Raw genomic sequence first — 27,763 nt, 5'->3', positions numbered from 1 at the left:
CAGACTTGTCATTGAGATAGCAAAGTTCTTTGCATACAATAAGTACTCAATAAAAATTTATGTTGAGAGAAAGGAGAGAGGAAGGAAACAAAAGCAGAGAGGGGGTTTGGGAGAGAATGAAAGAGAGTAGGAGAAAAAAGAAGGGGAGAAAGTGAGAAGGAAAAGGAGAAAGAAAATTTTAGCAAAAAGGGGTTCTCCTAATTCTTGACATTTTCATCACTTGGGGAAAAATACCGAGTTGGATTCTTAATAAGCAAAAATGAGATAGGAAGAAAGCTTCACTTCCAGGTTCAATTACCTAGAAATGGAAAAGTTTATTTTAAAATTCTTAGTTCAAGAAATTTAGTAAGAAGATTATTCTTTCTTAGGAGTTTGGAATGAGTTGATTTTGTTGTTGTTGAGTGTCTGGGTTTTGGTTTAGTTTGAGAAGTTGTTGTTTGTTTGTTTGTTTTTTGATCATGAGAATTGTGACAAAGAACCTTAAGACTTGCCTTTTTCAGACCTTAAATGGCAGCATTTACATCTATTAAATATGTCAAATAGCATTCTCCAAGGATTTTGTCCCCCACCCTTAGATATTGAAGAATAAGGATATGTACACATGATCTTTCAAACTAAGGGGAAAGTTTTGAATATAGATCTAAATACCCTCTTTTTATATTCTGTTCTTACAAAGCTGGGGTTTCATTTTCCCCATCTTTCTTGCCTTGAAGTCCAAATTTACAAGAATATTACCTACCCTTGGCAGAATAGCGTGACAGAAAGAAAGACTATGAGCTACCAGATTAGAACCTTGTTGTTCAGGGACAAGGAGATTAAAAAAAAAGAGATATGAAACTCCAGATAAAAAAGATAAAAAAATTTGATCTTTGATTTCGCTATAGGGAACTCCTAGGTGAAGAAATTCCCTCTCCCAATGCAGGTCAACACCTTTTCTGCAGTTAGGATCTTTTAGAGTTGCTTGGTCACCAAGAAGAAGTTAATTGGCTTGCCCAGAGTCACACAGCCAATGTATGACCTTCAGAGGAAGGATTTCTTGACTTCAAGGCTACTCAATCCACAATATCTTTTTATTAAACTCAAGAAAAAGGAAAAGAATAAAGGATCAGAAGAAAACTGAGATGGATAGGTAGAAATAGTTCAGTAAGAAATAGAAAGCCTCAAATAGGATACAGGGAAAGGCTGGGAATTATGAGTCTTGACTAGAGGGAACAGAGTAGGGTTACATTACCGAGTAAAGATTGGCTCCTTCCTTGCCAAACTTCTGATGACACTCTTTTTCTCTTATTTCTTTTTCTTTCTTTTATTTTCTTTTATTTATATCAATAGTATTTTTCAATTACATGAAAAAATAGCTTTTAATATTCATTTTTGTAAGATTTTGAGTTCTAAATTTTTCTTCCTCTCTCCCTTCCCTTCCCACTTCACAAGACAGTAAGCAATCATGTTAAACATATTAGTCTTGTTGTGGAAGAAGAAATAGAACAAGAGGGAAAAACCATAAGAAAGAAAAAACAAAAAACAAATTTAAAAAGTGAAAATACTATGCTTCAGTCTGCATTTAGACTCCACAATATCTCTAGATATGAATGGAATTTTCCATCATAAGTCTTTTGGAATCGGATAATGCTCTTTTTTTTTTCAACTCACTGTGAGTCCTGATGTTAGTAAAGGGAGAGAGGAATAGAGACAGGCATTCATATTTGAGTGCCTTTGACAACTCCTGATGTATTAGATTAAGAGGAAATAGAGAAGCATTAATAAATATAATGTTGAAAGGGAGAGGACGATTTGCTTGACTTAAGTTCTCTTTCCATTTTCACCTTGATCAGGATTAGGGCAACTTTATTCTCAGGTACAAGAGTTAGTTAAACTGATTTCTTCTCTGTGAGGAAAACCCTGAGTCATCAAAAATAACATGGTGTGATAGAAAGAACAATGAATTTGGAATCAGAATGTTCATGTTCATTTGCCAGTGCTGTATGACTTTAGCTAAGTTAATCAACTCTCTGGATTTCGATTTTCCTACTCCTACTTTCTGAAAACTAGATATAAGCCAAGTCTCACATCAAACACAAAAGCTCAAACTGATAAATAATTTAGATATAAAGGATAATATCATTAGCAAATTAGTGGAGAAGGGAAGAAATTACCTGCTTTCACCTATTTCTAGATAGGGGAAGTATTCCTGACTAAAGAAGAGATAGATTGATTAGAGAGAAAATGGATAATTTTGATAACATTAAAAAGGTTTTGCACAAATAAAACCTATGCAGCTAAAAATTTAAAAGAAAATCAAAGAACTGGAAAAAATCTTTGGAGCAAGTTTCTCTGATAGAGGTATCATTTTAAAGGAAATCTGACTCAATATGAAAGTGAGTCAAATTAATAAGAATAAGCCATTCTCCAGGTGACAAATAGTCAAAGAATACAAATAGGATGTTTTGAGAGAAAAATCAAAACCACATGAAAAATGTTCTAAATCACTAATAATCAGATAAATGCAAGTTAAAACAACTCTCTGAGGCATCATTTTATACCCATCAGATTGGCTAAATTGGCAAAAAAGAGTGAGTTAGTTTAGACATTCAGGAAAGCAATTTGGAAAGATTTTAAAAAGCTACTAAACTGTGTATACCCTTTGACCCAGCAATACCACTGTTAGGTTTATATCCAAAGAAATCAAAGAAAGAGGAAAAGGACCCATATGTACAAGATTATTTGTAGCAACAATTTTTGTGGTAGCAAAGAATAGGAAATTCAAGGGATATTCATTAGTTGGGAATGGCTGAACAAGTTATAGCTTATGAATAATAATGAAATACTATTGTAGTATAAGAAGTGATGAAAAGAGTAGTTTCAGAAAAACCTGGAAAGATTTGTATGAATTGGTATAAAATAAAGTTGACAGAACCAGGAGAACAATCTACATAGTAATAGTAAGATTATAAAGTAATATATTGTGAAAAAAAATTTTGAAAGACTTAAAAATTCTGACCCATTAATATAATAACCCATTATGGTTCCAGACTCATGATGAAACATGCTGTCCATCTCTAGATAGAAAGCTGATAGACTCAGAACACAATTGAAGTCTATTTCTTCTTTCTTTTTTTTTTTTTTTAGACATGATTAAGGGGGAATTTATGTTGCATGACAATACATATTTGTAATGTGTTTGCCTTCTCAATGGGTGGCAGAGAGGGAGAAGAGAGGGAGAGTATTCATAATTGAAAAAAAAATTTTTTTAAATATAAGACTATTGATAATAATAATAATAATAATAAAATAAAGAACTAAACCAGATGTTCTTTCAGGATCTCTCCAGTTCTAAATCTGCCAATTAATCAAAAAAGAATTTGTAAAGAATCTATTATCTGCCAGGCATTGTATTTGGTCCTGGAGATAAAAGGCCGATGTGAAAAAGTTCCTGTCCTCAAAAAGTTTATTTACATTATATCAAGGGGGCCAACATGTACTTACCTAAATGCATACAAAATAGATTCAAGGTGATTTGAGGGGAAGTCATTAATAGCCAAGGGGATAAACTTCATTTAGAAGGTGGTGCTTGAGGTATTCTTAAAAGAGCTTAAGTTGTTAAAGATTTTAAGAAATGGAGTTTCTTAGTTAAAGTTAAAGTTTCTTTCTAAAGTTAAAGTCAACAGTCAACAGGCATTTATTAAATGCTTACTATGAGCTGGGCACTGTGTTAATTACTGGGTATGCAAAGAAAGGCAATATATGGTCCCTGCTGTCCTCATTGCCTAATGGTGAGGAGGTGAGGAAGAAATGTGTTCCAGGCATGAGGACACATCCAGAAGAAAGGCATAGAGATAAAATTAGATTCTAACTATTTTAAAATGATTTTTATGCTAAAATATCTTTAAAATATCAAAGAAAGAAAAATTAGATCCATTGCAAAAATAGGTTAATATGGGCTGCAAAATTTTGGATCTTAGAAATGAAGAAAGATAATAAGGTAAGTGTATAGAGTGCTGGACAGGAGTTAAAGGACCTGGGTTCATATTATGTCGAATCCTGACTAGCTCTGGGACCCTAAACAAATAGCTTAAACTCCCTTGGTCTCAGCTTCTTCATCTAAAATCTAGCTCTAAATCTACAATTTAAAGAAGTTGTTCAATGCTAATAACATGGAAGAAAAATAAAATTGAGTCAGCTAGTAACTTTATTACTTGTGTAACATATTCCTTGTTATTGTTCAGTCATTTCAGTCATGTTCAGCTCTTTATGATCTCATTTGGGATTTTCTTCACAAAGATACTGGAGTGGTTTGCCATTTCCTTCTTGAGCTCATTTTACAGATGAGGAAACTGAAGTAAACAGGGCTAAGTTACTTGTCCAGAGGCGCACAGCTATTTAAATTCACAAAAATGAGTTTTCCTGACTTCAGGCCCATGGCACCACTTAGCTGCCCAGGAAAGGTATAAGGACATATATTCCCCTCATCCTAATAACTGAGGACCTTGCCTCATTCTTTTTTAAGAAAATAGAAGCCAATCACCCTGAGCTCCCTCTTCTTCCCTTCCCTAAATCTTATAACCCCTTGACATCACCCCTAATTCTCTCCTTTAAATTCTGCTCACCTTTATCATTTATAATCCCTAACATCTTTTAAACCTCAACCCAAATGTCACTTTCTACAACAGTAATGTCAAAATCTAATATAAACAGGGTCATTGAACCACACACAATGATCCCTGTAGCCACATATTAACTTAGAAAACCACATATTAACAAAAGTTATATTCTATTGTATTTTTATTTATTTTGTTAAATATTTCCCAATTAATTTTACCAAAAGTTTAGCACCTTTAGTCTACAATAAATGAAACCTTTCCTGATATCCTCCAACTAATCAACTTCCCCCAAAAATTATTTTATAAATTTGCATATATATGCATCTGGATTGGAAGCTTTTCAAGACAAAAACTATTTTCACTTTTGTCTTTATACCTTCAGTGTCTAACACAGTGCCTGGCAGACTGTAAGTACTTACTCAATACGCAATAAGTGCTTGTTTTAAAAATAATCCAACTCATTCATTGCACCAAGGAGAAAAGTAAAGTCTGAACAAGTTAATGACTTGATTAAAGTCTCAAAGAGAGTAAGTAATGGGACATGAGATTCAAATTCAGGTCCTTGAATTAAATCTAGCAATGAAATCTCTTCATTGCACCCCTGATTGTTGTCATAAGTGAAAGACTTTGTAAAGCTCACTTCTCTGTTTGAATGTGACAGTCAGGCACATTGATGTTTGGGACTACCAGTCCCAGTTCTGCTGCTTTCTCCCTGCGTGGTCTTGATCAAAACATTTGATCCCTCAGGGACTCAGTTTTCTCATCGATAAAATGAATAGCTTTGACTGCATGACCTCAGAGCTCCCTTCCATTTCTAAGTAAGTGATCAAAAGCAGAGAGGTTTTTGAGAGTGGAATGGTACCATGTATCAGAAAAACTTGTATTCTTGCTAATTATTCAATTACTTAATAAAGAAATTGCACTAATGTCCCATAGTCCCTTTCCTAGCCTGAGATGCCAGGATGAATGAATGAAAAAACATTGTGTAAACACCTACTATATGCCAGGGATTAAAATAGGCACTGGGGGTACAAAGAAAAAGACAGTTCTATACCTCCAGTAATTTATAGTGTGAGACTCACATATAGACAAGCAGGAAAAGGAAAAGGAATAACCTAGATGGGAAGGGAAAGCAATAGGTTACTTACATGGTGATCTTAATGGAAGTTGTGAGATTACTGCTATGCAGAGTGACTTCAATCTCGGTTTTCTTGTTTCTCTCCTTCCGTAAATGAAACGCCATGAGACTATAGTAGACTAAGAAAGCAAAACACACCAGAGAACTGAGGAAAGTGAATAATGGTGGTGGGAGATTAGGAACATGAAACTATCTGTTTGTATTATCCAAAATCGTGATGATGTCTTCAGAGCTGGGATGAGGGGTAGAGAAGGTGGACAGTTGCCAAAAAATACAAGACCCAGGGAGGCTACAATGGGGGATGCTTGGGAATGGAGTCATAGGAACCCAGAGATAGACCTGGAAGGTTCTTTAATGACCAACATTTTATATCTGAAGGGACCTAGATCTTGGGAAATTAAATATACAGGTTATAAGCATCACAGGTAAAATTTGAACCTAGATCCTCTGAATGCACATCCAATGTTAATTCTAAAACCTTCCCTCAGTTAATTATTTTCTCTTTATCCTGTGTATAACTTGCTTTACATGTATTTATTTGCATGTTATCTCTGCAGGCAGAGACTGTCTTGTCTTTTTTTTTGTCACCTTAATGCTTAGCACAGTGCTTGGCACATTGATTGATTTCTTTTGGTTTACAGGTATTTATTTTGTGATAAGCAGGGTTATATATTAGAGTGAAGGCTTACAGCCTCCAGTGGTCAGTTAAGTAGCACTTAATGAGACTCACTTTTCAAACCTATAAAGATTTGTGCTTTGATTGCATATGTTTAACCTACATTGGATTGCTTGCTGTCTTGGGGAGAGGAGTAAATGGGGGAGAGAGGGAGAAAATTTTGGACTATAAGGTTTTGCAAAAGTAAATGATGAAAACTATCTTTGTATGCATTTGGAAAAATAAAATGTATATATACATTTTATTATATATATATATATATATATATATATATATATATATATATATATATATATATATAAAATTTGTGCTTTGTCCCATGTGTGAGTTTACCTACTGATTATTCAGTCACATTACATAATTTCCCATTGATGCATAATATAGAATGAAGAGGAAAGTCTGTCACATCTCATAACTCTATTCTTCCCCCAGTACAGGAGGAAGTAGATGTTTAGGAAGAGCATGAGATCCTGTGTAGCCATGGGCTAGACTTGAAATATAGATTTATATTCTGTAAATGAATAATAGAGATTATAGATTTAGAAATGAAAGAGACTTTAAATTTAAAGATCATCTAATCCAACCACCTTCTTTTACATATGAGGAAACTGAGACTCAGAGAAGGGAAGTGACTTGCCTAGACATAGAAAATCATGGAAAAGCAGCAGAAGGCAGCTAGGTGCTCAGCAGAGAGAGCTGGTCCTGGAGTCAGGGGGAACTGAGTTCAAATACAGTCTCAGACACTAAATATGTAATCCGGAGCAAGTCAACTAATTCCAATTGCCTTGCCACTCCCCCCTCCAATAAATGAAATTAAAATTAAAATTAGTAAGTAGCAGAAGTGAGATTTCAATGAAGATCCTGTGACTGCTAAGTTGGTCCTCATGTGGGATTGTCTAATGGTTAGAGCCAGGACTTGAAATCAAACATATTGACACAAATTTCCTCCATAACAGGCTATTGAGGACCACCACAGTGCAAAGAGCCTGGAATGAGGAAGACCCATGTTCATGAGTTCAAATCTGACCTCAGATACTTCTTAGATATGACCCTGGACAAATCACTTAGCCCCAATTGCCTTAGTTTCCTCATCTGTAAAATGAGCTAAAGAAGGAAATGGCAAATCACTGTAGTATCTTTGCCAAGAAAATCCCCCAAATAGGATCACTAAGAGTTGGACATGACCAAAAACAACAGAAGCTGCTTTCAATATTAGAATGCTCAAATGAGGTAGGTGTCCTTTTTCCATTTTGTTGTTACTGTTCGATTTTATTTGGGAGGAAGTTGCCACTCACGACAGTATGGAGCCTTGGAAGTGGTCAGTAGGTACACTTTCACTTCTTTGGGAAGCTTTTCCATATTGATCCCTCCTTGTTCCAGTAAACCTAGAATAAAAGAAACAGAAACAGCTGAGCTTGTGAAGGTCTGAGCAAGAATCGAGTGTTCTGGTTTCTCTTTTGTCATGATTGTTCATTGCAGAAACCCAGCAAACAGCCATATTTACTCTCAGGAGATACTGATCTCCGTTTCTCAGCCAGATAGTAAAAAAAAATAAAATTAATTTAAAATTATAAGACTTTTTTTTTTTTTTAATGTTGCTGAGCTGCTACTAAAGAAGCTTCTTTCCAAGACAGGAGTCTTGGCCATGGCAGTTACATTTGGAAGCCTTGGGTGACATCATGGCAGAGGAATATTTTTCTTGTGAGCTCTTTGGCTTGGATATGCTTACATTATAGAGGCAGCATAGCTTAGTATAGAAGTGTCAGACATATGGACAGAACCATTCCAGAGTGTGGCCTAAACCAGATTGGATTAAAATTAATCTAATTTTAAAAATTAAAATTAAAAACCCTATTTAAATCTAATTAGGAAATATTTAATAAAATAAATAAAAACACAAATATAGATAGTGGCTTTTCTAAATAAACATGTAGCCCACAGAGATCCTAATGTACTGGTTTGTTATATTTGTTTGTTGCTGGGTTTTTTTCAACTAGGCAACTGGGGTTAAGTGACTTGCCCAGGTTCACATAGCTAATATGTATAAAGTGTCTGAAGCCACATTTGAACTCAGATCCTTCTGATTCCAGGGCTGGTGTCTTATCTACTGTACCATCTATACAACCACAAATTGACATCTACATTTATTGTATTTTTATTTATTTTGGTAAATATTTCCAAATCAGATTTTAATCTGATTCAGACCATACTCTGGAATGTCTGACACTTCCATATGATCCTATGCTGACTCTTCAATGTGCTTTAGTCCTTATGTACTGGTTAGTAGTGCTGATTCTGAGTTTGATACCACTGATAAAGTGGATAGAAAGCTAGGCTGGAGGCCAAAAGTCCTGGGTTCATATCCTGCCTCTGACCTTTACTATCAGGGTAACCCTAGGCAAATTCCTAGCTAACTCAAGCAAATCCTTTGGTTTTATTTACTAAGCCATAAATAGTGTGTGATTTGTATCAGTGGAAGGAGTTTCTACAACAAGAGTTTCTCCATACTAAGAAAATCATAGGATCAACTGTGATGGACTTGGTTCTTGTCAACAATGAGGTAATTCAGGCCAATCCCAATGGACTTGTTATGGAGAGAGCCATCTGCATTCACAGAAATGACTGAGAACTGAGTATGTACCACAACATAGTATTTGCACTTTTTTTGTTATGTGCTTGCTTGTTTTTTTTTTTTTCCCTCTCATTTTTTTCTCTTTTTGATCTGATTTTTTTTTTTTTTTGTTTGTGCAGCATTATGGATGTGGGGATATATTTGGAGGAATTGCATGTGTTTGGCCTCTGTTGGATTGTTTGCTGTTTGGGGGAGGAGAAATAGGGGTTGGGGTGGGTGAGGAGGGAGAAAAATATGGGAACACAAGATTTTGCAAGGGTGAATGTTGAAAACTATCTTTGTGTGTGCTCTGAAAAATAAAGAATTGTTATATTTTTAAAATAAATAAATAATAAAAATAAAGTATAAAATAAAAATAAAACAAATAAATGAATAAAAATTAAAATTAAAAAAATAAAAACAAACAAAAAATAAAATTATAGACCCTTCAAATATTTATGTATTTTCACAAAACACTGCCAGGTTCAAGTGATATTTTCTTTCAGGCCAATCTTGCCTAAGATACAACAACACTGCCTTCTGTCTCCAGAAATAGGAGCTGTGCTGAGGACTGAATGAGCAAACCTTGAACCTTGTAAGCAGCTACTCTCATCAGCAGACTTCCAAACAATTGATTTTCTGCTTAGATTCATCCCTCCCCTTCTCTACTATCCCCTATATATTTTCTCCATCCCAAAGGTATTAACCTTTATCTTTGGAAAAATAAGTCTTCTTCCCCAACCAGAGTTATTTACATCTATTTCAATCCACATGGTCCCATTTCATCTCTTCCTGAACAGCACATTCAGGCCTAGATTTAGGCCTGGAATCATGGAGACCTGAACTCAAATCTGGATTCAATTTCTATTAGTTGTATGATCTCGAGCAAATCGCTTAAATTCTGTCTGTCAGTGAAATCAGTGACCTCAGCTATAAAATGGGGATAATAGCACCTACCTCACAGAATTGTTATAAGGCACAAATGAACCAACATTTGTTGTTTAGCAGTGTCTCTCATCTCATGCTCCCTTCATTTTCTGACCATTACAAAGACTGGATCCTTCCATTTCACTGCTTTCCGAGCTACTCTCTCCAGCCCTGGTTATGTCTCCATAACCACTGGCCCATTGAAGGAGTTGGAATATTCTACCATCTTCATTCAGAAACTTTTCCCTTGAAGTTCACTCTATCTAAATTTGTCACCTAATCCAGATCCTGGCAGCCATTATTTACTGACTCCCAAAACAGTTTCTTTTCTTTCTTAGTAGGTTCAGTGCCTCTTATCTGACAGTCCCCTTCTCTACCCCAACTCCTATTCTCATATTATGGGATTTCAAAAAATATATTGATGCTCCCTCAAATACATTGAATTCCCAGTTCCTCAGTGAACTCAATCCCATGACCTCCTCCTCCACTCAACCTCAGTTACTTACACACAGTATAATCACACCCTTGACCTCATCATTAACCACAAATTGTTCTACTTCCTATATTCAAGAACTCTAAAATTTTATTATCTAATAATTTTTAATCATTGCATCTTTATGCATTACTACTCTCAAATATTTTATGTATCTTCATGATAATCTCTAGTTCCTCTATCTCTATCTCTCTTTCTCTCTTTTCTCTGTGTGTATTCTCTATCTCTTCTTTCTCTCTCTCTGTTCACTCTTTGTTCTCTCCTGACTATCTCTCTGTCTTCCTCCTGACTATCTATCTGTCTGTCTCATTTTTTAACCTTTTCCTGTCTTCTGACTTCTTTCCTGTTGTCTACAAACACTCCGAGGTCTTTACTTCTTAAAAACCCCCTCACTTGATCTGATGATTCCTGCTTACTCTCCTCTCATATCTATTCTTCTTGGCTAAGCTTTACTTTCCTCTCCTTTCATTCTATTTAAAACCCTCTAAAATCTGGTTTCTGACTTTCATCATTCATATAAAACTGCTCCTTCCAAAGTTAACAAAGATCTTTTCATTGTCAAATGTAATGACTCTTCTCATTTCTCAGACCTATATGCAACCTTTAAGATTGTTGATCACCTTCTGCATATTCTCTTAAATATTGAAGTTTGGAACATTGAGAATGGTCTAACCCTTTTTGGTCTACTTTGATGTATCTTCATTCATGTCACATACACAAATTGTAGGTACTCCCCCCCCAATGCTCTGTCTTGGACAAGTATATATATATATATATATATATATACTTTTAGCAACTCCTCTGGGTTCAATTTTCATGTTTATACAGATGATTCTCAGACCTAAATATCCAACCCTAATCTCTCTCTTGAGTTCCAATTCAACATTACTAATTGCCTATAGGACATTTTGAACTATGTCATTTAGACAACTCAAAATTGTCTAAAATACAATTCATTTGTTCCTTTCTCTCAAACCCACCCCTATTACAAATTTTTCTTTTACTGTTGAGGAAACCACCATTATTCAGTTACCCAGGTTCATAACCTCACTGTTACCTCACTAATTCCACAATCAGTTGCCAAACTGCATAATTTCTTTTTCCACAGAACCTCTGGAATGTAACTTCTCTCTACTCACACAACAACTCAGGGCTCTTTCCTAGATGAATATGGGCAAGCCTTTTTTAACCTCAATTTCCTTATCTGCCAAATGGGGGTTATAATTCCTGTAGTACTTATCTCACAGGGTTGTTGTAAGTGCCTTTTCCCAATGGCACTTGCAAATTGAGTTCTATCTCCAAATGCTGGCTGATACTACCCTGCATTCAAAGGTATCTATGGATTCCCACTTCAAAAATGATGGTGAACCAATTCCCACCAAGATATTAACCTTTCAGTCAGTCAGCAAATATAATTAACTCAAAGAAAAGACATTTACAAGATGATTAGTAAGAACAACTATGAGATACTTCCCCAAATTATCCCTAAACACATTCTCCTACAAATATACACAGTATCAGTGGGAAGATTGGGCTTATATAGATCATGCTGTTGGTGAGATATAACATGGAGGGAACATGTGCAGTCAAGGCAGCTAATTTGTCCCCTTCACCCTGAAGAATCTTGACATACTTTTTTTTTTCTCTTGGTATCCTCGTATTGGTCCCTCCTGGGCTTCCTGAGCTTTCTCTTGGTCTCAGTTCAACTTATGACTTAAAGACCTAATTTTTTTTTTTGGCTGAAGCAATTGGGGGTAAGTGACTTGCCCAGGGTTACACAGCTAGGAAGTGTTACATGTCTGAGGCCAGATTTGAACTCGGATCCTCCTGACTTCAGGGTGCTCTATCCACTGAGCCACCTAGCTGCTCCCTAATCCTTTCTTGAATCCATAGGTAGCTCTCTTCTTGTCTACCAGGGCTCACATTCATTTAAGAGCTTCTTTCACTTATCTCTTGACTTTTTCCTTCCTCTATACTAGATATGCTATTTCTTACTGGGCAAGTAGTTCTGTAGAAGACACCTTCACCAATAGGGGAGAATAGACAGAAATTTCTTCCTCCTTTCTGAGAGAAGATCAGGAGTTTCATTTCACAAAGCAGTTTACTTCCTTGAACTACTGGAGAACTGGCAATCCTCGCTTTTTAAAAGGCAATCTTCAGCCAGCCAATGGCAAGGTATTTCTATAATTCTATCTGGGAAATTTCTTCACCTTATGCAAAGGAATAACAGGGCAGAGACACCCCTTCACATTGTCTTTACTATATTAACATCTCTTCTCTATTATCTATTCCTTGCCCAGCTAATAAGCGTCTGAGGCTGAATTCAGTGCCCAGAGCTCTAATCACTGCAACACCTTGTGATTGCATTAGCTAGGCTGGGGAAGGTAATGGGAATCATCTCCTTTCACTATATAGGAATATGGTTCCTAAAGCTTAAGGTTCCATAGAAATGAGCTGCTATCATCATTTATCTATTGTGAGAATCAAAAGATCAAAATAATTACAGCTGGAAGATACTTGAGAAGTCATCTATTTCAGTATCAAACTCAAATAGAGATGTATTCATGCAGGCTGAATATTGACTTAGAAAATTGCAAGTTGACAAATTACTTATATGTATGTGTGTGCATGTATGTATGTATGTACATATTTATTTGTGTTGGTATATATTTAATACAACATGTATTATAGATCATAGTATACATTATTTTATCATAATATATTATAGATCATGCTATATATTATTATATCATGTTATATATCATTACCACATAATATATAATCATGTTATATATTCTCATGTCATAAAATATATTTTATATCATAAAATGTTTTTATCATGTTATATATTATATGTCATGTTATATATTATTATATAAACTATATTATATATCATATTATGATATATTATATAATATATCATAAACCAGATTTTATATTATATTATATATTATGATGTCATAATATATATTTTAATAATATAATAATATATAATAATATAATATAATATTTTAATCTAATTCTAGCTTTAAGGGAGTTTGATACTTTATTTTACAGCTAAAGAAATTCCCCAAATTAAGAGAAGTTAAATGACTTGTCTGAGCTCACAAAGTAAATACGTATCAGGGTTGCAATTTGAAGCCAAATTGTCTGATTTCAAATCCATCAGTCTTCTGAGAAGTGCTATTCTTGATTGCTATTATGCAATCTCTGTTCTCTGTATCTCTGTATCTCTGATACAACAGTTGTAGAATGAATGAACAAGTAAATAAGTGAATCAAAGAGGTGATGCTAAGACAAGCAAGTGAATTGGTTTTCAGTGAGAAAAGGCTGTGTGAGGTCACCTGCCTCACTTTCCCCTCGAAAGCCATCTGAGTCCAATAGCAAGACATGGATCAGAATGATTGGAGATGCCCCTGGCTGAATCAGAGGATGGTAGGGAGGTGAACAAAGAATATAACTCTACAAATTAGAATTGGTTTAGAATTTCTTTACTTGTTTTCCTTTCAGGAAAAGATTGCTTTTGATCTGAACTTAGAATTGGGCTTGAACTTTCCCCAGCAGAGGTGAAGACTTTACCAATTCTGGGACAGGAATGCTGAAAAGGGTTAGCACAATCCAGGCAATCTCCTGAAAGGAAATCCTTGAAGCTGGTACAAGGAAAAGCCATGAGTGGACAGGAATTCTCCAATGCACTGACGTAGAGATGAACGGCTCTCATGTGGTCACAAATCAGATAGTTGTAACCTGAGCAGAAATATAAAAATTAGGTAAGAGATGAAGGCAGATGGAAATTCCCCCTCTCTACCAACTGCCAGTAACTATCCTTCATCTTTAAATTAACAGATTATAAGTATTTGGGACTTTCCCCACTGAAATACTACTTTGAATGTTAAGCAATATGGCTTATACTGGATCTGATCCCACACAACAGAGTGGCGGGCTCTTCAGAACAAGGAAACAGATGACTTCACCAAGGAGAGAAAGGGAGGAAATAAACATTTATTAAGTTATTTTTAATTAATTAATTAGTATTTATTAAATTACTTTGTGCCAAACATTGTGCTAAGAACTTTATTATTTCATTGAACTCCTTCTGTGAAGTAGGTGCTGTTATTATTTCCATTTTACTGTTGAGGAAACTGAGCCAAATAGAAGTTAAAATGTTTGCCCAGGTCTACAAAGCTAGTCAGTACCTGAAGCAGGATCTGAATTTAGGTTTTTTTGACTCCAAACCTGGTTCTTTATTTGCTTGGTCACCTAGCTGCCTAAAATGGTTGAAATTTCTATATTCTAACCTGCATGTTTCCACTTGAGAAGGTCAACCACTGGTTTCTCACCCTGTGCTCCTTGTATTATTTTTTTGTGGAGGGCGGTCTGGGTAGGAGGCAGAGACTGGACTTACATCAGGATCTCAGGCTGAGGAACTTCTACCAGCATGGACAGGTACCTCAGCCATTTATGGTTTTAGAGGTTTCTGGGACTCTGAGAGATTAAGAGATGCAATTGAACAGATTACACCCATTTGGAGGCCAACTTCTTACCATGTAGGTCAAACTGCCTCTCATTTTGCAAAGGAAATAAACGTGGTAAACTCTGGGAGAATCTCCAGAGAAAGTGAAAATGAAACATTCATTCTTAACTCCTAACTGGTATCACCTCTAATAATAGTAAGATGCTAGACTAGGAATAGTTTTTGGAGATCATCTTTAAGAATTCTGACTTTATAGATGCTGAAACTCAAGCCTGAGGAGGCTGGGAGATTTGCCCAAAAGCAAACTCTGAGTCCTTGACTTCAAATCCAATGATACAAACTCACTACACCATGTAAATGGCTTATATAATAGTCTTCTTACTGAGCCAGCAAAACCTTTCTCCCCTAGGGTCCTGGCTTCTGACTAAACCATACTTGGCAATATGCAAGTAAAATAGTTTCTCAACATTGTACACAGCACAACAAGATTATAGGATCATCAGTTCTTTTGGCTCTTTTCAACAATGAGGTGATTCAGGCCAGTTCCAAAGGTCTTGTGATGAAGAGAACCATCAACACCCAGAGAGAGACTGTGGGAACTGAGTGTGGATCACAACATAGCATTCTCACTCTTTTTGTTGTTTGCTTGCATTTTGCTTTCTTTACCATTTTTTCCCCTTTTTGATCTGATTTTTCTTGTGCAGCATGATATTTGTAGAAATATGTATAGAAGAATTGCACATGTTTAACATATATTGGATTATTTGCCATCTAGAGGAGGGGGTGGGGAGAAGGAAGGGAAAAAATTTGGAATACAAAGTTTTGCAAGGGTCAGTATGTTTTGAAATATGTTTTGCATATGTTTTTAAAATAAAAAGCTTTAATTAAAAAAAAAAAAACAAAAAGATGGTTTTTCAGTTGCCTGACAGTTGGGTTGGGGGCTGGAGAAGCAAGAAATATTTATGTGGTTGACTAAGGTGAACATAAAAATATACTCAGTGGGAGACATTTTTGCAGAGGCACCACAGGGGTTGGCAGGGTACCCAAGGTGGTTAAAAGGCGAACAGGAAAAGTTGGGGCTGTTATTTAATTCTATCTGATTCATTCTGACCCTATTTGGGTTTTTCTTGGCAGAGATATGGTAGTGATTTGCCATTTTCTTTTCCAGCTCATTTTCCAGATGAGGAAACTGAGGCACACAGGGTTAAGTGAGTGACATAGCCAAGGTCATATAGCTTGTAAATGTTTGAGACCAGATTTGAACTCAGGAAGGTATGAATTTTCCTGACCTTAGGCTTAGCACTCTGTCCATTTCACCACCTAGCTGCCCTTTGTTAAGGATTCTGGAATGATTCACCATTTTGTTCTCCAGTAGATTAAGGGAAACAGAAGCGTGCCCGGGGTCACAAAATTAGTAAGTATCTGAGACTGGATTTGAACTCAGATCTTTCTGATTCCAGACTCAGCCTTTTATCCACTAAGCCATCTAGCTGCCTCCTTTGCTTCTGATATATACCAGTTATGTAAACATAGGTAAGCATGAGTACTTGACCTATATGTCTTAGAAGATTCGGTAATATTATTCCTTACAAATGATTTGCTGATTTGAGTCAGTAAAAGGAATTCTACATAAGGATAGGCTTCCTTTCACCACTTTATCAATGAGATTAGAGGTCTAGTCTGCCATCCTAAAAAAATAGTTGAATTTTGCTCATGGCTAAGGATTCTTAATATGTAGGGAATAAAATATATATATTATATTAATATCAATTAGTAATAGATTGATGACAGATAAAGTTATCTCAAGCTGTGCCTTCCAGACTTTTTCACTTCTTGGAAAAAGTGCTAAGGAGAGAGCAGCTGTTTGCTCATCTAGTTGGAAATTCTACACCACTTTCTTAAAATGACTCTGTTTGTCACCCTGAAAAAATGTCCTCAAGTCTCCCACGGAGTTCATTTTTATGTTCATCTTAGTCATTCACATAGATATTTCTCACTTCCCTACCCCACAACCCAGCTATTATACAACTGAGAAGCCATCGTACTTGGATGTTGTAAATGTGACCCAAGAGGAGAAAGATGTTTCTAGCTTTAGGTGATTAAACAGTGTTTGGGATTCTTTAGAACTATCGTGGGTACTCTAGATTGTAGCCCAGACTCAAAAATACCTAGTTTTAGTTTTGTCACCTAGGACCAGGCACCTGTTCAATATCCCCTATACTCATCCTTGTTCAAAATATCATCTTATCATATGTCTAAAAGGCTAAAAAATCTATCTATATCCTTTGATCCAGCAATACCACCAGCAGGCCTGTATTCTAATGAGATCAAAGGAATAAGTCTTATATGTACAAAAATATTTATAGTAGCTTTTTTTTAATCCTCGAAAAGAATTGGAAGTTAAAGGGGTGCCCATCAATTGGGGAAAGACTGAACAAGTTGTGATATATGATTGTATAAGAAATGATGAGCAGGCAGATGTCAGAAAAACCTGAAAAGACTTACATGAACTGATTCAAAGTGAAATGAATAGAAACAGGAGATCATTATAAACAGTAACAGCAATACTGCATAATAATCAACTATGAATGGCTAAGCTATTCTCAGCAATATAGTGATATAAGACAATTCCAAAGGATTTACAGTAACAAATGCTTCCAAGAAAAAATTGAAAGAGTCTAAATGCATATTGAAGCATATTTTTTTTACTTGTTCTATTTCCCCTCCCCGTTTTTTGATCAATTTTCTCTTTTGCAACATGGCTAATATGGAAATATGTTTTGTATGACTGTGCTTGTATAATTGAAATAAAAATGCTTGCCTTCTAAAAGAGTGGGGAGGGTTGGTAGGGAATTTGGAACTCAAAATTTATTTTTAAAAATAGCAAAAATTGTTTTTACATCTAAATGAAAAAAAATTCTTTAAAAAATCATCCTAAGTATATTAGACAATTTTAAAAGAAATTGTAGTCAACAGCCCTTGTGACCCAGAGGAGCTTATTTCAGTGGAAAACAGTGTTTATCAGTTATTTCTTGAGTTAAGAGAAAATATAAGGACTTCCTTTCTTAATAATCTGATTGTTGAACGAGTTCTGGCTTCGGAATCAGGAAACCCATCTTCAAATCCCACCTCTGATTCTTATTACCTGTATGATTTGGGGCAAATTGTTTAATCTACTTGGGCCTCATTTTCCTTTATCTGTAAAATGAAGGAGCTGTACTTGATAGCCTCTGTCATTCCTTCTCATTCTTAATCTATGATGTCACATGCTAATATACCTGCATGAATAAATGAGGGACATCCTGGCTGGTCTTGGCCACCATTGACAAAGTAGTCCACATGTCCTACTGGAATCCGGATACCCAAATCTGAAAGAAATCATTAATCTATTAGCATCTTTGGGGCCCAAAGGAGCTTGTGTTTCCCCTGAGAGTTGGGGAAAACAAACTTTAAATGAGTCTATTGCCAAACTTGAAAGTATACTGGGCAGATTATATATGAGATATTAGTTCTGGCAACAGAAAACCTGGTTCCAATCCTGCCTCTGACCTATGTGATCTTGAACAAGACATCCTTTATTTCCTCATCTATAAAATGAGCAGTTTGGACAAGATAACCTTTGAGGTCCTTTCTAGCTCTAGGTCTATGATCATATAGCAAAGTTTCATATTTTGAAGAACCTCAACTTTTTGTAATTAAAAAAATATATATTTCCTGAGGTTATGCTGGAACTAGCTCTTGAGAAAAGATTGTTAAATTTTCAAAGGAAGTATTTACATCTAGAAATTGGCACAAGCTATAAATTGTGGCTTCATGTTTTGTTTTGCTAATTATCTAGACTTAAGGAGGTGATGGAGAGGTCACATGAGAAACAATGTGGAAGACTAGGCATTTTCTCTTGTCCCCCATGTTCTCTCAAACTTTTCCAAATGAGAAACTGTGCATCAAAAATAAAGTAACTTTAGCTGATTTCATGTCCTAGATTCAAAATTTAATTCAAAAAAAGGCAAAGAAAAACATTAAGAGAAACTTACTGATCCTGAACTTACTCAATACATCTTCTCTACCTTCCAAACTATGGTGATGAGCACTGCACTATCAAACCCAAGGACCTGACACATGGGTGAAGGCTTAACCCTCATCCGAAACTGAACCCCACGTTCCAGTCCCTCTTCCCTCTTTCTACTGTTATCACAATCTTTGCTCCAAGCTACTGAAGTTTGCTTAGGCAATGCCAGAAAGCCAGTGTCACAGATGGCATCCCTTCATGCTGGGGAATAAAATCCCATAGCACCTGTGGTGCAAACTCTGAATTGCCAGTGTGGAGGTGAACAACCCTCTGGCACCACCAATATAACATCTCTCTGAACTGCCAAAAGGAAGCATGAAGGGACAGCACGACCAGACACTGTGTGTAAGTAGGTTTTATGCATAGTAAGACTGAGAAAAAGGACAACTTCTAGCTAAGAACATTTCTGATCACCCAAGTCATTTGGGAAAGAGACCAAGTCATATTGTCCAGTATGAAAGAGTCTGAGACGTTTTGATATGCAGCTGCCCTTAAAGGGGAGGGAATCAGAAAGTGAGTGACAGGAAAAAATAAGGGGAAAATGACCAAGGATTTCAAGAAGAAGAAAACTCAAAATACTTGAACATAAGCACAGAAATAAATAAGACATTTACAACATAAAGAAATATGTCTTCTATAACTAGTAAATATTTTTAAGCTTCTATAAATAAATAAATACTGCAAAAGAAAAGGGGAAATGATCCAACACTTGATGAGACAGAGGACACTGTGGAATGTGAGAACAATATGATATCACAATAAACTGTTTCTGAGTATTCCAAAAGCAAAATGAGAATATAAGGGCAGCATTTATGTCTTACACATCAAAAATAATGAAAAATAGAAAAATTAATCCATGATGACAAATCTTATCAAAGAAATGAAAGAAAATGAAAATAGATTGAGAATAAAAATAAACAGAAATGAAGGACAATCCAGAAGAGGAGGCAAAAACAAAAATGTTAAAACAAAATATGCTTACTATTCAAGGAAAACAATGTTATTAAGGATGTGGTATACAGATCCAATCTAAGGAACACCAGGCCCTCAAAGGAATATGACAGAACCACTACAATAATAATCTTAACACCACAATGTAGGGAAAAATAGGGAAGGATTTCCTAGAACTTCTGAATATAAAAACAGAAATATCAATTTTAAAAATTCACAGATTATTTCAGGGGGAAAAGACCAAGATCGCAATCTCCAATTTATTGGAGCATTTATTCCCCCCCCCCCTCCCCATTTTTGATCAATTTTCTCTTTTGCAGCATGGCTTATATGGAAATATGTTTTGCATGAGTGTACCTATATGATCTATATCAAAATGTTTGCCTTCTAAAGGAGTGGAGAGGGTTGGTAGGAAATGTGGAACTCAAAACTTATTTTTAAAAATGTCAAAATTGTTTTTACATGTAAATGAGAAAAAATAAAATAAAAACATAATTTGAATTTAAATTTAAATCTTAAATTTAACAATTCATTTTTGAAACCACAAATTCTGCACAAGATCTTCAGTAACAACAAAGTGAAAGCAGAGAGACCAGTAACAAATTTCTGTCTAGTGTAGACGCTTATTCTGATTCATGACTCCTATAATTATCTGATCTCTCTCTTCAGATAATGATGAGATTATCTGATCTCATCAATCTCTCCATATTTCTCTTATAGTTGAAATTTTCAAGATATTCATTCTGGGTACTTTTAGAGTACACAAGGAGACAAAGACCTGAGGAGGTAACAGTGAAGATGTAGGACAAAGGCATTACCATAACGGGGCAACATTGTATCTACTAGTGTATCAATGTTTTGTTTGTTTGTTTTTGTGGGAATATATGACAACATGGAAGGAGACATAAAATTCCTCATCAGAGGAATAGAGAGGAATATGTGATATGCCCCCTTAAAATCTAAGGCTAACTATGAGAGGAAGGTGACTTTTAATGTCTCAAAAAGAGCTTACAGAATAATGGGAAGAGTAAGAAGAAGAAACTTTTCGAAATATGGGGGAAAGGAAGGAGATCTTGTTTTGGCAGTGGGAGTTCCACTGATGATTGTTCCTACAGATGAAGAAAGATGGTTTGTAAGGGATATGGGGACCTTATATTAGATGTGGATTTGGAATTTTGTGCTTGAAAAGCCCACTTGTCATACATTAGGAAAGGGGAAATTGGAATTCCTAGGGGCAATTATCCCCAGAGTGGGCAAGCATGGACCTAGAGAAAAGAACTAAGGAAAATGGAGGAAGAAAGGAAACCAGTGAAGGATATAGATGAGTTTTTATTTTTATTTTTTTGGCAAGGCAGTTGGGGTTAAATGACTTACCTAAGGTCACACAGCAGTGACTGTTAAGTGACTGAGACCAGATGTGAATCCAGGTTTTCAGGAAGGGCTCTATCATAGGAAAGTGTCCTCATTGATACCTCAAATAACTGGCATTGTTCTGGAAGTGAGGGTCAGTGGAAAAGGAGTACATACAAGACTGATGTTACCAGACAGTGGCAGAAACTGCCTAGAGAAGAGTATCCGAAATGAATACCTTGAAAATTTCAACTATAAGAGAAATATGGAGAGATGATCACACCTCTGATGAGATCAGATAAACTCATCATTAAATAGAGAGATCAAATAATTATAGGACTCATAAATCAGAATAAATCAGAAATCATAAATTAGAATAAATGTCTACACTAGACAGAAAGGATAGACAATGAAGAGACTAAAAGGGATAGAAAGGGATAGAAAAAAGAAAAGGAGAGGAAGGGGGAATTTTATCTAGCTGAGAGGAAGAAAAGAAAAAAACTAATTTTCAGATTAAAAGCAGGAGAGAAAAAAACTAATAAGCAAAATGCCAAAGAGACAGGGGAAATGAATGAGAAAAGGGGATCAAGGATGAAAGGAAAAGAGCCAGTAGAAACAGTCACCTTAAAGGTAAAATAACTAAAGGAACATTATATTATTTGCAGCAGAAGAGGGAAAAATCATAACCTAAAAACAACCCCAATATTAGAAACAGATGGAAGAAAATATAAACCCCTCATAACTTTAAATGTGAATGAATTAAACAATCCAATAAATTGAAAAAGAGTGACAAATTGGATAAAGGGGAAAAAAACCTCAATCTGTTGCTTACATAAACAAAAAAGACATACACAGAATAAAGCTGAAGGAATGGAAAAAAATTTACTATACACCAAGTGAATCCAAGAAAGCAGGATTTATAATCATGTTATCTGACAAAGCAAAAACAAACATTTATAAACTAAAAAGGGATAAATAATAAAATGACATTTTACTGAAAAGAACCATAGACAATAAACCAATATTAATAATAAATATCCCAAATACCTTAGCATCTACATTTATAAGAAAATATTATCTAGCTACAAGACATAGACAGTAATACAATGACAGCTTACTTTAATATTCTTTTCTGTTTTGTATAGAAAGTTAAATAAAATGGAAAATATGGAACTGAACAAATTCCTGAAGAAATTAGAATTAAAAGATTTCTACTGTCTTCTAAATGAGACAGCAAAAGAATATATATATTTCTCAGAATTGCATAGAAGTTTTTTTTAATTTATCTGTTTATGCCCCAAACCCTACAAAGTATAAGTATACAGGAACCTTGTTTTCAAATATCACAAAAAGCCTTTCTCTAAAAGTATGCATCATATGCAAAGGGGATGGTTTAGAACCTTTTCCAACAAATATGGAAATGAAACAAAGATGTCCACTCTTCCCATTATTGTTTGATATAGTTTTAGAAATGCTAGCAATTGCAATAAGATTAGAAAAAAATTAAAGAGATAAATAGGTAAAACTGATACAAAACTATCCCCACTTGCTGATATGGTTTATTTGTAATATCCTAGGAAATCAGCAAAGATATTAATTGAGACAATAGCTTTAGTAAAGTTTCAGGCTACAAAATAGACCCTCAAAAATTAGCATCATTTCTATATAATAATAACAAAACTAAAGAGGAAATAATAGAAAAGGAAATTTCATTTCACATAACAATGCAAAGAATAAAATATCTGAGGATCAATCTACCAAAACACATAAAAGAATTGTGTAGATTTGATTGCAAAATGCTCAATAAAAAAATAAAGAGAAAAATAGCTGAAAATATTCAGTGTTTATAGCTGAGTTATGCCAATATAATAAAAACGACAGTATCACCAGAGTTAATTTGCATTTTAATGCTATATCAATCAAAATACCCAGGGACTACTTTATAAAATTTTATAAAATATTAACAAAATTCATTTGGAAAAACAAAAGATCCAGAATATCAAGGGACAAGATGAAAAAAAAAAAAAAAGTAGGGGCGAAGGGATAATAGCACTTCCAGATCTCAAACTATTTTATAAAGCTTGGTTCTTGTTCAGTTGTATCCAACTCTATGGGAAGATATGAAATGGTTTGCCATTTCTTTCTTCAGTGTGCCTTTATTTTACAGATGAAAAACTGAGGCAAATAGGGGTATGTGACTTGCTCAGAGTCATATATTTGAGTATCTGTATCTGAGATCAGATTTGAATTCAAATCTTTTCTGACTCCAGGTTTGGTGCTCTATCTACTACACCAAGAGAAATAGATTACATACTTCTTACTGTTATGAGTGGAAAGGATATATTTAATCAACAAAAGACAGAGGCAATTATAAGATAAAATAGATAACTGATTATTTAAAACTGAAAAGCTCCTGCACAAATAAACATTAATTCATCTAGGATAAAAAGGGAAATGGCAGAAAGGGGAAAAAATGTTGAATTAAATTTCTCTGATAAGGGTTTGGTATCTAAGATATATAAACAATTAATAAATGTATAGAAGGCTAATAGATGCTCTCCAATAAATAAGCAGTCAAAGGATACAAACAATTCTCCAAAGAATAATTACAAAATATTCACTGTTACTGGAAATGCTCCAAATCACTAACAGTAAGAGGAATGCAAATTTAAAATAACCCAAAGGCTTCATCTTACAATTGAAAATTGGCAAAAATGAGAAAAATAGTAATAGTCAATGTTGGAAGAATTATGGAATGATCAATGCACCAATTCATTTTTTGGTGTAGCCATTTTGGAAAGGAATTTGGAATTATTCAAATAAAGTGACTACAAATCCTTTTGAACTGGATATTCCATTACTGCATTGATAAGGAGAAAGTTTTTATATGCACCAAAATACTTATTGCAGCAATTCTGGGGATACTTAAAAATTAGAATGGGTAGCGAGGTGGCACAGTGGATAGAGCACAGGACATACAGTCAACAACACTCCTCTCCCTAAGTTTATATCTGCCTCACACACTTACTAGTTGTGTGACTTAAGGCAAGTCATGTTTACCTGTGTTTCCTCATCTATAAAATGAGTTAAAGGAAATGGCAAAAAAAACCACTATATCTGGGACCAGAAGGAAAGAGTCCACAACTTACTGTCTGTATCTGTGTGAATGGCTTCCACAAATAAAGCATCCCCAGGATCCAATCGTTCTTCAAGGCTAGCCTTGGTGTACTCTGGCCCTGCAGGATCCAGACCTATGAAAGAAAGCACTGATTTCAGGAACATCTTCTCTTGCCACAAGTGAATGGTCATCTGGAAACTATTGTTGTAGCTTCCAGATCTATGCATGTTGGGTCCAAGAAATTGAATTTTGCTTTCTTGAAGATTGCAATTTTCTGATGAAGATCCAGCAAGGATAGCTGAGAGGATAGCTATAACAAGGGTGGGGAAACAAGGGTGCTATCTAGGGCAAAAGATTTAAAGGGGATCATTCATTATCCTGGAGATGTTTCCTTTACTTCTCCCCCCACCTAGCAAAGTGTCCCATTGGACCACACCCCAAAGAAGCCTATTGCCTTCAGAGCCCACTGAAAAATAGCTAATGACTGTTTGAGAGAGAACTAGTTTAGAGCTAAAATTATTTGAGATACTCTCCCTTCCCTTTTTTATGAAAATTAATTTGGGGCTATTGTTGGCTCCTCTTTATATAAGTAGAATGACAAACCACCACTGAATGAGAATGTCACATTTTATGTAATCCTTTTAAGACTTGCAAAGCATTTTTCTTGCAACAGCCCTGGAATATAGAGTACCAAGTACTAATTTCTCCATTTTATAGATAAAGAAACTGAAATTCATAGAGAATGTAACAAAGCTAGCTAGTAAGTACCAGAGCCAAGGACTCAAAACCAGATCCTCTGAGTACACATTCAGTTATTTACTATTATATTATAAAATTTACAGTGAAAAGGATTCCATTATTTTACTAAAAAGTAAACTGAGGCCAGAGAATTTAAGGAACTCGATTATAGACTGTAAGTGTTTTCAGGGCAAGAACCAGATCATTTAAAAAAAATTTTTTGTATTCCTGCTGATACCTTTCACATTTTGTTGTTGCCAGTTGTTGACAATTACTCTCCTTGATCCCATTTGAGGTTTTCTTGGCAAAGATATTGCAATAGTTTGCCATTTCCTTTTCCAGCTCATTTAACAAAAAAGGAAACTGAGGTAAACAGAGTTAAGTGACTGATCTAGGTATTTAAAGGCCAGATTTAGACTTAGGAAGGTGAGTTTTTCCGCCTCAAGCACAGAGCTCTATCCACTAGGCTATCTAACTACCTTACCTTGAGCATAGTGGGCACTTAATAAATATTTGAATAATTAAATGATTTGGGGTTGCACAGGTCACATGAGCCCTGATTCTAATGCAGGTTCTTAGATTGTTTTTTTCTTTTTCTTTCTTTCTTTTTCTTTTCTTTCTTTCTTTTTTTTTTTAACCAAAACAATTTTTTTTCAGTTTAGGAAACTCCCAATGAAAAGTCTCTCTACTAATATAGATCAACATCTCTGCAACTTAAAATCTCAGAAGGTTGCCTGAAACACCAAGAGATCAAATAATTTGCCCTGAGTCACCATATCACTAGACTCCAAGGCCAGGCCACTACTAAGACTTACTGGTTTGTGTTGCTATATAACACAATAACATTGTTTTAAAAGGAAGTGCTTATTTAAAATTAAAAATATGCTTTTATAATCTCTTCTCCTTACTTTAGCTATATTCAGGGCTATTAATACTGTTTGTCAAGATGGCAAGAAGCATTTATTAAACACCTACTATGTGTCAAGTTCTGTACTAAACAATAATGTTATCAAGAAAGGTAAAAATCCCTGTTCTCAAGGAAGTTACAATCTAATGGGACTGTTTCTAAACCCTAAATGAATGATCCAAAGCCAAGATAAAATGTTACCTGTTATCCTTCCCAGCTGGCCTTTATAGAAATGTCCCACCATTCCCCCAACATGTGCTCCAAGGCTGACCCCAATGATGTGGATAGATGACTGTGATACACCAAGCACCTGGAATGAGATATCTAGAATGAGTTGCCCGTCAAGACAGGTCTCAACTCAACAGAGATCCCAAAGACTTCTTCATCTAGTCTATACCCTTGGAGATAAAAACTCTTCAAACACTAGGAAGGCTTCATCATCTGAAATGTTAACACTCCCAATCCCTGCCCTATACACTTCCACCTCACTCCATACACAAGAAATCCTTTTGGGTCTTACCAGTAGATTTCTGATGAATTGAGAGATTTCCAGACTAAGTTTTATCACATTGTCCACAGCTGAGTAATAAACACCCGTGGATCCATAAACCCAGTCCACTGCAATCACGTTCACATCTGCCACATGCAGAAGAGTTTGGACAAATTTATTAATCCAAGATGGCTTTGTTCCTAATACCCTATAGGAGGTGACAGAAAGAAATAAAATAAATACCTTCTAAACTGAGTCCCATTACAAGGTCCCAAACCAAGGAAGAGAACCCAGATAAAAAAAAATAGAAGGTTAGTATAAAGCATAGCAGTACTTGGTTAGATTTGAACTCATGAAGATGAATCTTCCTGATTCCAGGCCTAGCACTCTATTCTCTCTGCTGTCTAGCTGCCCTTTCTCAGGAGGAATTCAATATAAATGCCAGGTAAATGAATTTGTAGTTTATTGCTGATAAAAATTCAAATTTCTCTTAGTTATCCCTTATTTGATTTCAGGTTCCATGCTCCATCCACCTCACCATCTAGATAGGTGCTAGGTACTAGCTAGGTAGTGCAGTGGGTAGAGCCAGGGGACATGAGAAAAATTTGGTCTCAAACACTTAGAACAGTGTGACCCTGGGCAAGTCACTTAACCCTGTTTGCCTACTCACTTTCCTCATCTGTAAGATGAGCTGGAGAAAAAAAAAAGGCAAGACCTTCCAGTATCTTTGCTAAAAAAAATCCCTAAATAGGGTCATGAAAAATCAGACTGAAACAATAATCACTCATCTAGCAAGTAAGCCCTTTTTGGTCTCCAGCCTTCTTATACATTATCCTTCTTCACACACTCTATTGTCTAATTGGTTTTCTTGCTGTCCACACAAAGCACACTCTCTCCCACTTTTGTACTAATCATTGCCCACACCATCCTCCACTCCACCTATAAGAGCTCTGTAGCTCATTTCCAAACTCAGTTTAAGAGCTACATTTTACATGAAGTTTTTCCTGATCTCCCCAGTTGGAAGTGCCTTGATCAAATGAGAAAATTTTAAAGTGCATCACATAGTATCTGACATATAGTGGGCCTTTAATAAAAGCTTGTTTCCTTCCCTTCCAAAAACTTTGTATTTATTTTGTATATTGTAAGAAACAAATATCTTATCAAAAACTCCACTGCCTCACTAATGAATTCAGGAAAGATTTATTTTACATTCTTGCAAGAAA

General features: G+C 35.3%; 1 protein-coding gene across 1 annotated transcript in view; it reads right to left on the bottom strand.

Annotated features, from left to right (window-relative positions):
• Positions 1-27,763, bottom strand: part of PLA1A (phospholipase A1 member A) — a 53,795-nt gene that overhangs the window by 6,981 nt on the left and 19,051 nt on the right. Inside the window, exons 3-9 of the mRNA XM_003766589.3 lie at positions 26,571-26,748; positions 26,252-26,360; positions 24,437-24,538; positions 18,196-18,285; positions 14,023-14,190; positions 7,708-7,797; positions 5,747-5,855 (exon numbers count right to left, since the gene is read on the bottom strand). Of these exons, the coding sequence (XP_003766637.2) occupies positions 5,747-5,855; positions 7,708-7,797; positions 14,023-14,190; positions 18,196-18,285; positions 24,437-24,538; positions 26,252-26,360; positions 26,571-26,748 (846 nt within the window). The remainder of the gene's footprint in view (positions 1-5,746; positions 5,856-7,707; positions 7,798-14,022; positions 14,191-18,195; positions 18,286-24,436; positions 24,539-26,251; positions 26,361-26,570; positions 26,749-27,763) is intronic.

The sequence above is a fragment of the Sarcophilus harrisii genome, chromosome 3 (genome assembly GCF_902635505.1).
Source record: "Sarcophilus harrisii chromosome 3, mSarHar1.11, whole genome shotgun sequence".
In the NCBI taxonomy this organism is placed as follows: Eukaryota; Metazoa; Chordata; class Mammalia; order Dasyuromorphia; family Dasyuridae; genus Sarcophilus; species Sarcophilus harrisii.
Note: the sequence above shows the minus strand (reverse complement) of the source record. Positions and strands in the feature narration are given on the sequence as shown.